The 12,393-nt window shown below is 38.8% G+C and overlaps 1 protein-coding gene across 4 annotated transcripts in view; it reads left to right on the forward strand.

The window, feature by feature from the left end:
• Positions 1–12,393, forward strand: part of LOC135205508 (TATA box-binding protein-like 1) — a 65,665-nt gene that overhangs the window by 33,317 nt on the left and 19,955 nt on the right. For all 4 annotated transcript variants that reach the window (XM_064236240.1, XM_064236241.1, XM_064236242.1 and 1 more), the window contains 2 exons: positions 6,195–6,419; positions 6,681–6,753. In XM_064236240.1, the coding sequence (XP_064092310.1) occupies positions 6,195–6,419; positions 6,681–6,753 (298 nt within the window). The remainder of the gene's footprint in view (positions 1–6,194; positions 6,420–6,680; positions 6,754–12,393) is intronic.

Genomic DNA, 12,393 nt, shown 5'->3' on the forward strand with positions numbered 1-12,393 from the left:
TGCAATTGTAAGCTAAAACTCTTACATTCTAGTAATATTCAATCATTTACCTTCATTTTGCAACAAATTGGAAAACTAGCACAATATTTCAATTTATGGTGAATTTTTGAAAAACACTTTTTCCTTACGTCCGCGTGCGGTAACTGCCGAAAATCTCAGAAATTCTTTCGTCAGTTTGTCATAATGTTTGCACTGTTTTATATTAGCCGTTACATAAAGCTTTATATTTGAAAATGTGCGCAATTTCATGTAGAATACAACCAAAAATAACTCATGGTTGTAGCTTTTATTAGTTTTGAAATATTTTATATAAATCACGATAAATAGAAGAAGTTCGACCTTCTGTCAACTTTAACTTTACCAAAATGGTCGAAAACTGCGATTGTAAGCTAAAACATTTTCAGTCTAGTAATATTCAATCAATTACCTTCATTTTGCAACAAACGAGAAGTCTCTAGCACAATACAGGGAGTCCCCGGGTTACGACGGGGGTTCCGTTCTTTAGACGCGTCTTAAGCTGCAAATCGTTGTAAGCCGGAACATCGTAAAAAATCCTAAGAAAACCTTACTTTTAATGGTTTGGGTGCATTGAAAACTATGTAAACTACATTCTTATTGCACTTTTCATCAAAAACACTTTCAAATATTGAGTATTTTGCATTTTTGGTGTCACATTTCATCTGCCAGATGAGCGTTGTAGGCGTCGTAACCCTGGAACATGTTCCGTAACCCTGATGAATATAATTGAGAAGCACCTTAACGTAGGAATGTCATAACCCGGGCACTGCCTGTATTTCGATTTATGATGAATTTAAAATAAAAAGTTTTTTTACGTCCGCTTGTTATGAATTCATGCATCATATTGTGATAATATTTTTTCTGTGTTGCTTTGATAGTTTTACAATTTGTTATATACCAAAATCATTGCAATTTAGTGTACAATACAATGAAAAAAAATTAACTCATTAGCTTTAACCGTTTAGCTCACAGCGCGATTTGTATACAATTATATATGAAATTTTTTTCGTGTTGTCATATATTCCAATATTTATATATGATAATGATATTTGTTTTTTCATTTCTGATGGTTGCATACTAAACTTCAGGCAATGACAAAAAAAGGAGCCCAAAATGAACTCTTAATCTTTAAAACTAAGCGTGCTGTGATTAAAAAAAAAAAGAAAAAAAATTCGCTTCGGCACTCACTCCCAAACACCGCCGGCATACAAGAGACACTTTGGTAAATAGAGGCTCGGCGTTTAAGGGTTAAATATGGCGAAACAAACTCGTATTCGCCATCAGCTGATTTCCAAACTAAAACATTGACCGCTGTGTTAGTAGTATATTTTATAATACCATAATATGAGAATACATACAGTATTACTGGATACAGTGAAGTAATGTATAACTTTTTAAAAGATTTATGGAAAAGATGCATTTTATTTTTTCGTCACTACGTAGCAGCGGCATCTCGAGCTGGTACGGTTCGTACCCCAATTTTTTGTTCATGCAACAAAGCAAAAAATCAACCGAGTTGCACAGTTACATTTTTTACTTCTATCCCATGAAAAAACCAAACAAATTGCAGTATTGCAAAATCAAATGTATACACGAGTTTTGTCTTTTAAAATCAATTCATGCAACAATCATAAATGTTATTTGTTATAAAAACGTGATTCAGTTATATATATTAACATATTATTATTCGGGCGTGACTGAACAACCTATTCTCTTCATCATGTGAAGGGCTGGTACAAAGACTACAAGTGGACATGCGTACTGCCACAGTATCATATGTGTACAAAAATGAAAAATAAAAATATACCCTGTAATACATTTTTCATACTCATTTTAAACATAAAAGCACGAAAACTCATAACAAAAAGCTGAAGTTTCATCAACAAAGTGAGTTATAATTAGCTCCCAAATTAATAAAATATAACCACGTGAAGTCTTTGTAAATGTATGTATTTTTCAGAACAGCGACAGACAAGAATGAACATGAAAAAACATCCTCTATGAATGTGGAGGGCAGTTACAAAAGCTGCCATAATTTGTATCATATTTATGTACAAAAATAAAAATACAGTATACATAATATATTTTCTTACACATTTTAAACCTAAAAGCGTGAACATTATAAAATCGACACATTACACATTAATTGCTACATTTGCACTCTTAATTCGATATTTTCGGAAGAGCGGCAGGCAGCGGTGGACAAAAACAAACATGAAAAGACAACCTCTTTGGTAACGTGGATGGCAGTTTCAAAAGCTGCCTTTGTATCATATTTATGTACAGAAATAAAAATTCCGTGCATAATACATTCTCATACACATTTTAAACACAAAAGCATTAACATTTATAAATTGACAGATCAATCACTAAATTTGCACTTATTTAACTATATTTTCACGAGCGGCAGGCGGCGGCATAGAACAGCTCGTGGACATATAGTTTACCCTAATTTTTATGTAATAACTCTAAAAAAATTTTAATATTTGCATAACCTTTATGGTCTGAATGGTATTTCTGCAAATGTATGTACTTGTTAGACATAAAGGCGCTTGCGGGGCTGTTAACCCTTAAACTCCGAGTGGACGTATTTTACGTCGACATTTTTTGTCTCGGGTGCCGACTGGATGTATTTTACGTGGACATGCAAAAGTTTTTTTTAAATAAAAAGTATCAGTGACACATCTCGGAAATTATTTCGTCACTTTGACATAGTTTTTGTACCATTTTAAATAAGCCGTTACATGGAGTATTATATATGAAAATGTGCGCATTTTTATGTAGAATACAACAAAAAAATACTCATGATTGTAGCTTTTATCAGTTTTGAGATATTTTCATATAAATAACGATAAGTGCCAAAATTTCAACCTTCGGTCAACTTTGACTCTACCGAAATGGTCAAAAAACGCAATTGTAAGCTAAAACTCTTATATTTTAGTAATATTCAATCATTTACCTTCATTTTGCAACAAATTGGAAGTCTCTAGCACAATATTTCGATTTATGGTGAATTTATGAAAAAAAACTTTCCTTACGTCCGCGCGGTAACTTCCGAAAAAAATCATACGTGCAATTGTGGTATTGTTTGCACCATTTTAAAATTAGCCATTACATAAAGTTTTATATATGGAAATATGCACAATTTCATGCACAATACAACTAAAAACAACCCATGGTTGCAGCTTTTATCAGTTTTGAAATATTTTCATATAAAAAATGATGTGACAAATTTTCAACCTTCAGTCAACTTTGACTACCGAAATGGTCGAAAAACAAAATTGTAAGCTAAAACTCTTATATTCTAGTAATATTCAATCATTTACCTTCATTTTGCAACAAATTGGAAGTCTCTAGCACAATATTTTGATTTATGGTGAATTTATGAAAAAATAACATTTTCTTTACGTCCGCGCGGTAACTTCCGAAAAAATCCTACGTGCGATTGTGGTAATGTTTGCACCATTTTAAATTAGCTGTTACATAAAGTTTTATATATGAAAATGTGCGCAATTTCATGTAGAATACATCATAAAATAATTGAAGGTTGTAGCTTTTCTCATTTTTGAAATATTTGCATATAAATCACGATAAATAGAAAAAAACCACGTTCGGTCAACTTTGACTCTACCGAAATGGTCGAAAACGCAATTGTAAGCTAAAACTCTTACAATCTAGTAATATTCAGTCATTTATCTTCATCTTGAAACAAACTCGAAGTCTCTAGCACAATATTTAGATTTATGGTGAATTTAAAAAAAAAAAAAAACTTTCCTTCCCTCCTCGTGCGGATTCTCCGCCGCAAATCTCCGAAATGCGTACGTCGCATTCTCGGAATATTTGCTCCATTTCATATTAGCAATTTCATAGTTTTATATAAGAAAATGTGCGCAATTTTATGTAGAATAAAACGAAAAATATTTGAAGGTTGTAGCTGTTCTAATTTCTGAAATAATTGCATATAAAAAAATATATATAAAAAAATTCGACATTTGGTCAACTTTAACTCGTCAGATATGGTCGAAAACTGCAATTGTAAGCTATTACTCTTACAGTATAGTAATATTCAATCCTTTGTCTTCATTTTGAAACAAATTGGAAGTCTTTAGGACAATATTTAGATTTATGGTGAATTTTTGAAAAAAATATTTGTTTACATCCGCGCGTTATGAATTCATGCATCCTTTTGTGATAATATTTTCTCTGTGTTGCTTTTATCTTTTTACAATGTGTTGTATACCAAAAAGATCACAATTTAGTGTACATTACAACGATAAAAAATTAACTCTTTACCTTTAACCGTTTTGCGCATAGCGCGATTTGAATACAATTATGTATGAAATTTGGTTTTCGCGCTATCATATATCGCATTATTTATATATGATAATGATAATTTTTTTTCATTTCTGATGGTTGCATACTAAACTTCAGGCAATGACGAAAAAAGGAGCCAAAAATTAACTCTTAATCTTGAAAACTAAGCGTGCTGTGATTTTTTGAAAAAATATTTTTTCCGCTTCCGCGCTCACTCCAAGACCCCCCCGGCACACGGAAGATGATTTTTAATATACCCCTTCAGCGTTTAAGGGTTAATTGAAAATTGTGCCGCAAGATTACCTTAAAATACCTATTTTAATTAATATTTTTGACGACAGCTGTAAAACCAATTCGCCGTTAAGTGATTGCGCCACTAACCTCGGGCCACCTGTATATCCATGTATCCCACGTCCAGTCAATGTGGGATTCAGCTGTGTAATTAGCTACTTGGTAAGTTACGTTTATGAAAATGTATGAAAATGTTTTCATGATAAAATTGTTTGTATATACATACTACTTGCTAAGTAATTACAGATTGGAGCCCTCCTTCCTCTCCTCTCATGGCACAAAAGAAGTGTAGTCTTTTGCTTTGTTGTTCCTATTGTTCTATGATAGTGGGTAGGGTACTGACCTACACAAATACAATAGAAGCGTTACCGTGATTTTTAAAATTTAAGCTGCCGTGTGAGTGGACAATATTAGCTGGGTAATTACGGGTCAGTCCCTGGGTTATGACGGGTTCAGCTTATGACGTTCCAAGGTTAAGGTTAAGGCGCTCTTCAATTATATTCATCAGAAATTATTTCCAGGGTTATGACGCCTACAACGCTCATCTCTTAGAAAATATGACACCAGAAATGCAAAATAATCAATATTTTAAGTTTTTTATCAATATTTTAAGTTTTTTTATGAAAAATGCAATAAGAATGCAGTTTACACAGTTTTTAATGCACCCAAAGCATTAAAAGTAAGGTTTTCTTAGGATTTTTGACGCTGTTCCGTCTTACGACGATTTTCAGCTTACGACGCATCTTAAGAACGGAACCCCGCCGTAACCCGGGGACTGCCTACTTGGTAAGTTCATAGGCAGTCTCTGGTTATTGGTGGGAGTTCCATTCTCGGTGGAGTGCTGATAAGCAAAAACTGCCATTAACCGAAACTTGGCAATTTATGATAAACACAAAATTTCTGTTATTGTCGCCGATAACTGGTGAATGGCACCTGTTAGGTATGTTATGGCGCCATAAATTGTTGATTTTATGGTGCCGGGCAAGCGGTGTTGTATACAAGGTGAAAAGTATTGTAAATTCCAAGTTATCATCTAGGATCAGTGCAGAAGTATTAACAAACAGTCTACCTACACTGTTTATATTACTAGGTTAAAGCTGGGTATTATGTGCAAGTCTTGGTCACATATACAGGCAGTCCCCGCGCTTATTGGTGGCATCAGTTAACAGAGTTTCGGGTTTACCATTCTTGGCTCGTGTCACTAACCAGATTTTCGGCTTCAGTAGCTATTTTTGGCACCGGTAAGTCGTGTATCAGCGCCACTAGGCGGTTTATCAGTGTTGGCAAATTATATCAATGTTGATTGACACTTACCACATTGTAAATGCCTTTTATTACCATAATCACTATGATGTTATGGTTGTCGACAATTTTTGGTTATCAAGGCTCAGCTGGGAATAGAACCCCCGCCATTAACAGGGACTGCCTGTACAAGGATGACATTATTTGTCAAGTATAAGAATGGATGGAAAGAATTGCAAAATCTACCGGATGAAATGCAGAGATGGAAGCCCTTTTCCAACAGTAGTCTTGTATTAATTTTTAATGTAAAGTTATGTTGCTTTTTCTAGGTAGTTGGCTTGGCAAACGGCATGATGCCTGAAGCTCAAAATGTGCCGGAGCTTCCGGAAGTTAATGATGGTACAGCAAGTAATCCTGCAGAGGTGATAGATGAGGCTCCTGTTATCGATATCATAATAAATAATGTTGTGTCTTCTTTTTCCGTTGGATGCCACCTTGAATTACGACAAATAGCTCGCTGTGCACATAATGTAGAATATCGAAGAGAGAGTGGGGTAAGATTTTATGATATTAGTTATCAATGTTTATATTAATTCCTTTTATTATAGTTTTAATTTTGATGTGCCTCACATTAATCCCTTGATTTTAGTTTTTAATTTCATGTGCCTCACATCAGTCCTTTTTAACTATAGATTTAATGTGTAGTAACTAATTAATATAATACCTATGATTATATCTGTGTATTGTAAATTTTCATGTAATTTTCATGTAGTATTTCAGAAAGAGTTCTGATATATTCCTTTATTATTATTTAGATGGTTACCCTGAAAATCAGAAATCCTCCTACAACTGCATCGATATGGTCATCGGGAAAAATAACGTGTACTGGTAAGCTGTTACTTATATGTTTGTTCTCCATTCAGTTGTTCCTATAAGAATACAAACCTTTGGTCTTTACATATGGATATTGCTTGCAGCAGGAGTGTGGAAAAGCCATTTAATTTTTAAACAATGTGTTTATCTACTGATGGTAGGGGTAGGAGTCCCACCCACCTAGTCAGTACGCATTCACTTTTTTCAGCTGCTATCAGCTGTATATCTTCTCTGCCCGACAGGATCGTTTGATTAAGCCTTATTTTTGTTTGTGGAATACTTGTGTATACGTGTTTTCATGATAATAGTTTGTGTTTTGATCATGCAAACCCATGACTTACCTGAGCCAAAAGAGCCTCTATTGAGATTGACCGGCATATGCTCTGGAGGTAGGGCCATCTCCTACCTAGCCCACCAGACAGCTAACCTGTGGGCTAATTTGTTGTTGAAGAGGAGAGGCGCTGTCTTCAATTGGATCACCAGGTTCGTCGGTTCTGAGTTGGCCTTGGCTTAATGTAAAGGACTAATACAGAGTTCTATTTTTCTCATCCATAGAGATGGAGTGGATGCTGCGTTTATCGGGCAGTGGTCAAAGCCTCCATGTCTTTGAGTGCCACTGCAGCCTGACCTTTGGGGTCAGGTTGGCACTTCCTCAAAGAGTCCTAGGAAGTCCCAAGCTTCCAAGGGCTTTATAGGAATACCCAGTCTTCTGCACCCCATCAGGAAGGGTGCGCAGCAGTGTCTCTTTCTGCCCCCTTCCCAACCTTGGAGAGGAAGCTGTGGTAAGAAGGAAGGACACCAGGGATGTTGTTCCTCCCCATGTGCTGCCATTGGTTGGGGATGCCTGTTGAGCGATTGGGCAACATGGGAGCAATATGGAGCAGAAACCTGGATAGTAAATGTTCTTTGGGTAGGACTTTCCTTTGATTTCCTGTCACCCATCACCAACCATCTGGTCCATCTCTGCTCATATGTTCCTGGCTTGCTGAAGGATCTCGACCTACAGGGGCAAGTGAAAGCGATGTTGAAAAAAGGCACTGTAGAAGTTGTGATGGACCAATCTCCGGAGTTCTACAGTTGTCTGTTTCTTGTACAGAGTGTGACAGGTTGATGGAGACTGGTCATAGACCTCTCTTCCCTGAACTTGGTTCAAGATGAAAACACATTCAGAGCTTCATGCTTTCAGTGGACCTGTAGGGTTCATATTTTCAAATACACATCCATCAGTCCTCCCACTTGTACCTCTTTATCCTTGGGGAGACAGTGTACCACTCCCTAATGTTCACACGAGTGTTCAACCTTGTGTTGACTTGTCTAGTTCTGGCGAGCTCCTGTTCACACTTGTGCAAGGACAGATATTGACTTCTCGAATTTTGTTGCAGCCTAGAGGTCGTGATAAATTTTGAGAAGTCCAATCTCATACCCAAGTAAAGGATATAGTATCTATACTTTGTTTTTTTTCCATCTGTCCATCTGCCTGTGGTGGTCGCGCATGGCAACACTGCGTCCCGTGCTTAAATAGTTACGTTATGTCTAAATTTTAGGTAAATAAAAGGATATCTGGTGTACATTTGCAACTGGAAAGTGTTCTAATAATTTACTGTATGCGAATTACACCGTTAATATTCGAAATAGGATATTATATAAAGACCAGGACGCAGTGTTGCCATGCGCAAACACCATAGGCGGCTGGACAGATGGAAAAAACAGAGTATATAGGCTGGCTGTCTGATATGGCAGCAGTGAGAGTCTACTCTTCAGACTCACTTATCAGTAGATTCAGAGTGACAGTGCAGTCGTTCCCGTCTCAACAGGAGGAACCAGCTCAGCATTGGCAAGTCATATTGTCATCTGTCATCCTTGGAGAAGCAGGTCCCTCATGGGCGGCTTCACCTTTGTTCTCTTCAGTAAAGAATAAAGGAGCTCAGGACTCTGGCAATGGACTCCCATGTTCCTTCCCATTCCTCTCTCATGGAAAATTAGATAGGACTTAGCCTGGTGACTGGATGACAGGAGCCTTGCAATAGGAGTGTGACTGCACACACCCCCTCCCAAGATGCTTCTGTTCTTGGATGCATCAACCAAGGGATGGGGCACTCATTTGTTATAGTTGCTCGTTTTCAGGTATGTGGAACCAGAATGACAGACACCTCCACATCAATATCCTGGAACACAAGGCAGCTTTCTTAGCTCCTCGAGTTTCAGGATCGAGTGATGGGGCATTTTGACATTGATGAGCTACAGTGTCATGGTAGTGGCATGTGTCAACAAGCAACAGGGACTGGTATCCCTTCAGCTCCACAGGTTGACGGTGCAGGTGCATGAGTGGGCAGTAGCACACTTGAGTGGGGTTGTTTACTAGATACATACCAGGCAAGAGGAACAGTGGCAGACAAGCTCAGTCGCCAGGGCCAGGTGACATGGACAGAGCAGTCCCTGCACCCAGACAGTATGGAGAGATTGACTTTTAAAGCATTCTGGAGATAGACATCTTTGTGACCCGGCACAACAGGAAGCTGCTGGTGTTCTGCTCTGTCGTCATGGAAATATGGACAGCAGTAGAAGATGCCTTTCAGCACCAATGGGACAATCTTGAGGCTTACCCTTTCCCTCCGTTCTGTCTGATTTGGTTGTTGATCAACAAGGTAATGATCACACTGAATCTCAGGATGACCCTGGTGGCTCCCAAGTGGCCACGTTCCGCATGGTGTCCAGACGGCTAGCTCTGCTTTCTGAGGCACCGAGCAAGATACTCCCCTGGCACAACCTCCAGTGCAAGCTGCACAAAGAGAGGTACCACCAGTCCATGGAGTTGCTGTCACTTCATGGCTGGAAACTATCCAACCTCTCTTGCGAGAGCGAAAGACTTTTCTCACTGCACACCGACGGAGATGTCTGGATACCGGAAATTTTTGGCGGCTGTGGTTGGTGTCGTAGATGGGGTATCTCTCCGATCGGGGCTACTCTTCAGCAGGTAGTGGACTTTGTCGTCTTCCTTCGTCGTGAGAAGCTTCTCTCTGTATTAGCTGTTAAGGGCTTCAGGTCTCCCTTGGGCTAAGTCCTTTTCCTGAAAGATATCGATCTCTCTTTCTCCTGAGAGATCTTTATGCTGATGAGAAGCTTTATACAAGATTTTACGAGAGTTGTCAGATAGGTCTCTGACCATCAAGACTGTGCCCTTGCTTGCCCTGAGATCAGCAAAAGTTAGTGAGCTTCATGGACGTTCCTTTGATGTTATATACTCGGTGGTTGAGGATCTGTCCAGCTCAAATTTGTCCCAGATTATTCATAACGAAGACTCGGAATCCGTCAGTCTCTGATGCCAGATCAAAGTCATTTATGATCCCCCCTCTCTAGAGGACTTTGTCGGTAGTGATCCAGATGAGATGCTACTGTGTCCAGTTAGGTTGCTGCAGTACTATTTTGAGAGAACTTGACTCCTTAGGCCTGAGTGTCGACGAATTTTTTTAGTATGTACTGGCTCAGCCAGAAAGAGGTTTCCAAGAACACCATTTCTTTCTGGTTTTCGTGAGATGATTAAATGAGCATACGAGTTTTTTTTTCAGGAAGAATCTTTCAGTTCCACATGTATTAAGGGCAGAAGTGTAGTCACACTAGACCACATTCACCTCCTTTTAACTTTGGGACGTTGCCCATAGGTCCTTGGACACTTTTTTCCTTGGATCCTGTGGTGGCTACTCAAGTTGTGTAGTTCACCCAGCTTCCCTAGTGGGATAAGTAGCATCTTGTCTAAGGTGTATGGTTGCAAAAGAGTGTTTATGTGAGTGACTGGCCTCCTACCTTTCTCTTTTTATACCCATCCTCTCCCGTAGGGCAGAGGAACGGTTGGCGACCTGTCCGTATGTAAAGACCTTTAGGTTTGTATGTTAGGAAAAATACAAATTACTTTGAAAATTTGCAGTTTTTGCAAGTTTGTTTATTCCAAACTACCCGTATTGAAAAAAGTAATGACTTGTGTGAACCAAATACTGATGGTAATATTTTAGAGGTATATATCCAGAGATTAGTAGAGTGGAGTAGCATTGATGGTGTTCAAATCTGTGGCAACCACTAAAGAATCTACTAGATCCAGGTCATGTCACAAGGATGTGATTAGGCTCGTCCCTTAGAGTTACAAAATAGTTATTCATTTTATCATTAGCCAAAAAATACAAAGAATGCATCCTCCATAAGTCAGGAAGTTAGTATGGGTATTGCCATTTGCTGAAATAGAAAAAAGCTTAAGTAGCTACCTATTGGCTGAGAGTTAAACTCACTGTTTTTATATAAGTAACTTACCAAGTACAAATTACATTGCTATAAGTTCCTGACCTAACTTTCACAGCAGCTCAAGACCAAAAAATTGCAGTAGCCCTCTGTTTTTTTGAGTAGTTAACTGACTCGACCCACTATCGGGGAAGCTTAGGTACAAACCAGCTAAAGAGCCCAGTGGCTCTGATATTGCGTTGTGCGGAAGACGAGGCAGGTGATTTTCCAAGTAACCGTGCCAGAGATATAGGCCACAGCCTGCAACCGTCCTATAGCTTCTGGGAGCAGAAAGATATGCCTACGTCTCCCGAGTATTTCATTCCAAAGCTCTCATTTGTTGAGAGTCCCGAATGCCCAATGGCAGTTGAGTGTTCAGTGAGTGATCATGCAGTGTTAACCAAGTGCCCAGGTGGTGTTTGTGTATAAGTGTTCAGCTGACGTCACTGTTGGCTGGCTCCAGGTGTTCAGCTGGTGTCAAATGTTCAGTAGGTGAGCCTTGGAATGGTTAGTGTTGTTTATGTGTATAGTGGATGATAAACGTGCAGTGTGTGGTGCTGGGCGCTCTATGTCGGTTGATCATTCAGACAGTGTTGTAGGTATGAGAGACCCAGAGCATACGGAAGCAATCGAGCACATAGTACAAGCCTACTGCTCCAAACCTGTTGTCACAGAAGCATTCTCATTGTAGTCGTGCACTTATTGCTAAACCTTCTTCTTCTAAGGAGTGTTCAGAGGTTATTTGGCCCTTATCGGAGTGTTTTCCAGTGTCGGAACGTTTTTTTTTTTTTTTTTTTTCGCCAAATTCTCCCATTTCTGCTAACTTTTTTTTTTTCTCTCTCCCCACCCCCACCCCCACCAAATTCTCCCAATTCTGCTAACCCTTATTTGTCTCATCCTCCGAATTCTTTGGCACCTTTGTCTGCCAATTTGCCTCATGCAGCTTGTTCAGCCAGATTTATCAAGTATGAATGTGCCTGCAGTGCAAGACTGCTTTGAACCCAATACAGCAAGGCTGGATAACATTTTAGACTTACTGAGGAAGCCTTCAACTGCAGGACAAGAGCATCTGAACATGAGCAGTGTTCAGTCTCCTCAGATGAAGATTTAGAGCAAGAGCAACCTACGTCTGGTTGTGCTTCATTATTGAAGTATTTTTTGTTCAGCCTTCCAGGGTTTTTCTCCCTTAAGGCTCCCTCTTTGCCTGGTTCTGTTTTTATGATGAGGCAACCTCCAGGCTACCAAAGATGTTTCTCTCCTGTTTGTTGAAGAAGGCTTTCTGGTATCAAGCGTTGGCTAGCAGAGAAGAGGGATCTTGGGAAGCCACCTTTTGCACTCCCTCTTCTCGTTTGACTAAGAGGAGGTATGTTTACTATATTAGCAGGGAAG

This window comes from Macrobrachium nipponense, chromosome 24, assembly GCF_015104395.2.
Source record: "Macrobrachium nipponense isolate FS-2020 chromosome 24, ASM1510439v2, whole genome shotgun sequence".
Taxonomy (NCBI): Eukaryota; Metazoa; Arthropoda; class Malacostraca; order Decapoda; family Palaemonidae; genus Macrobrachium; species Macrobrachium nipponense.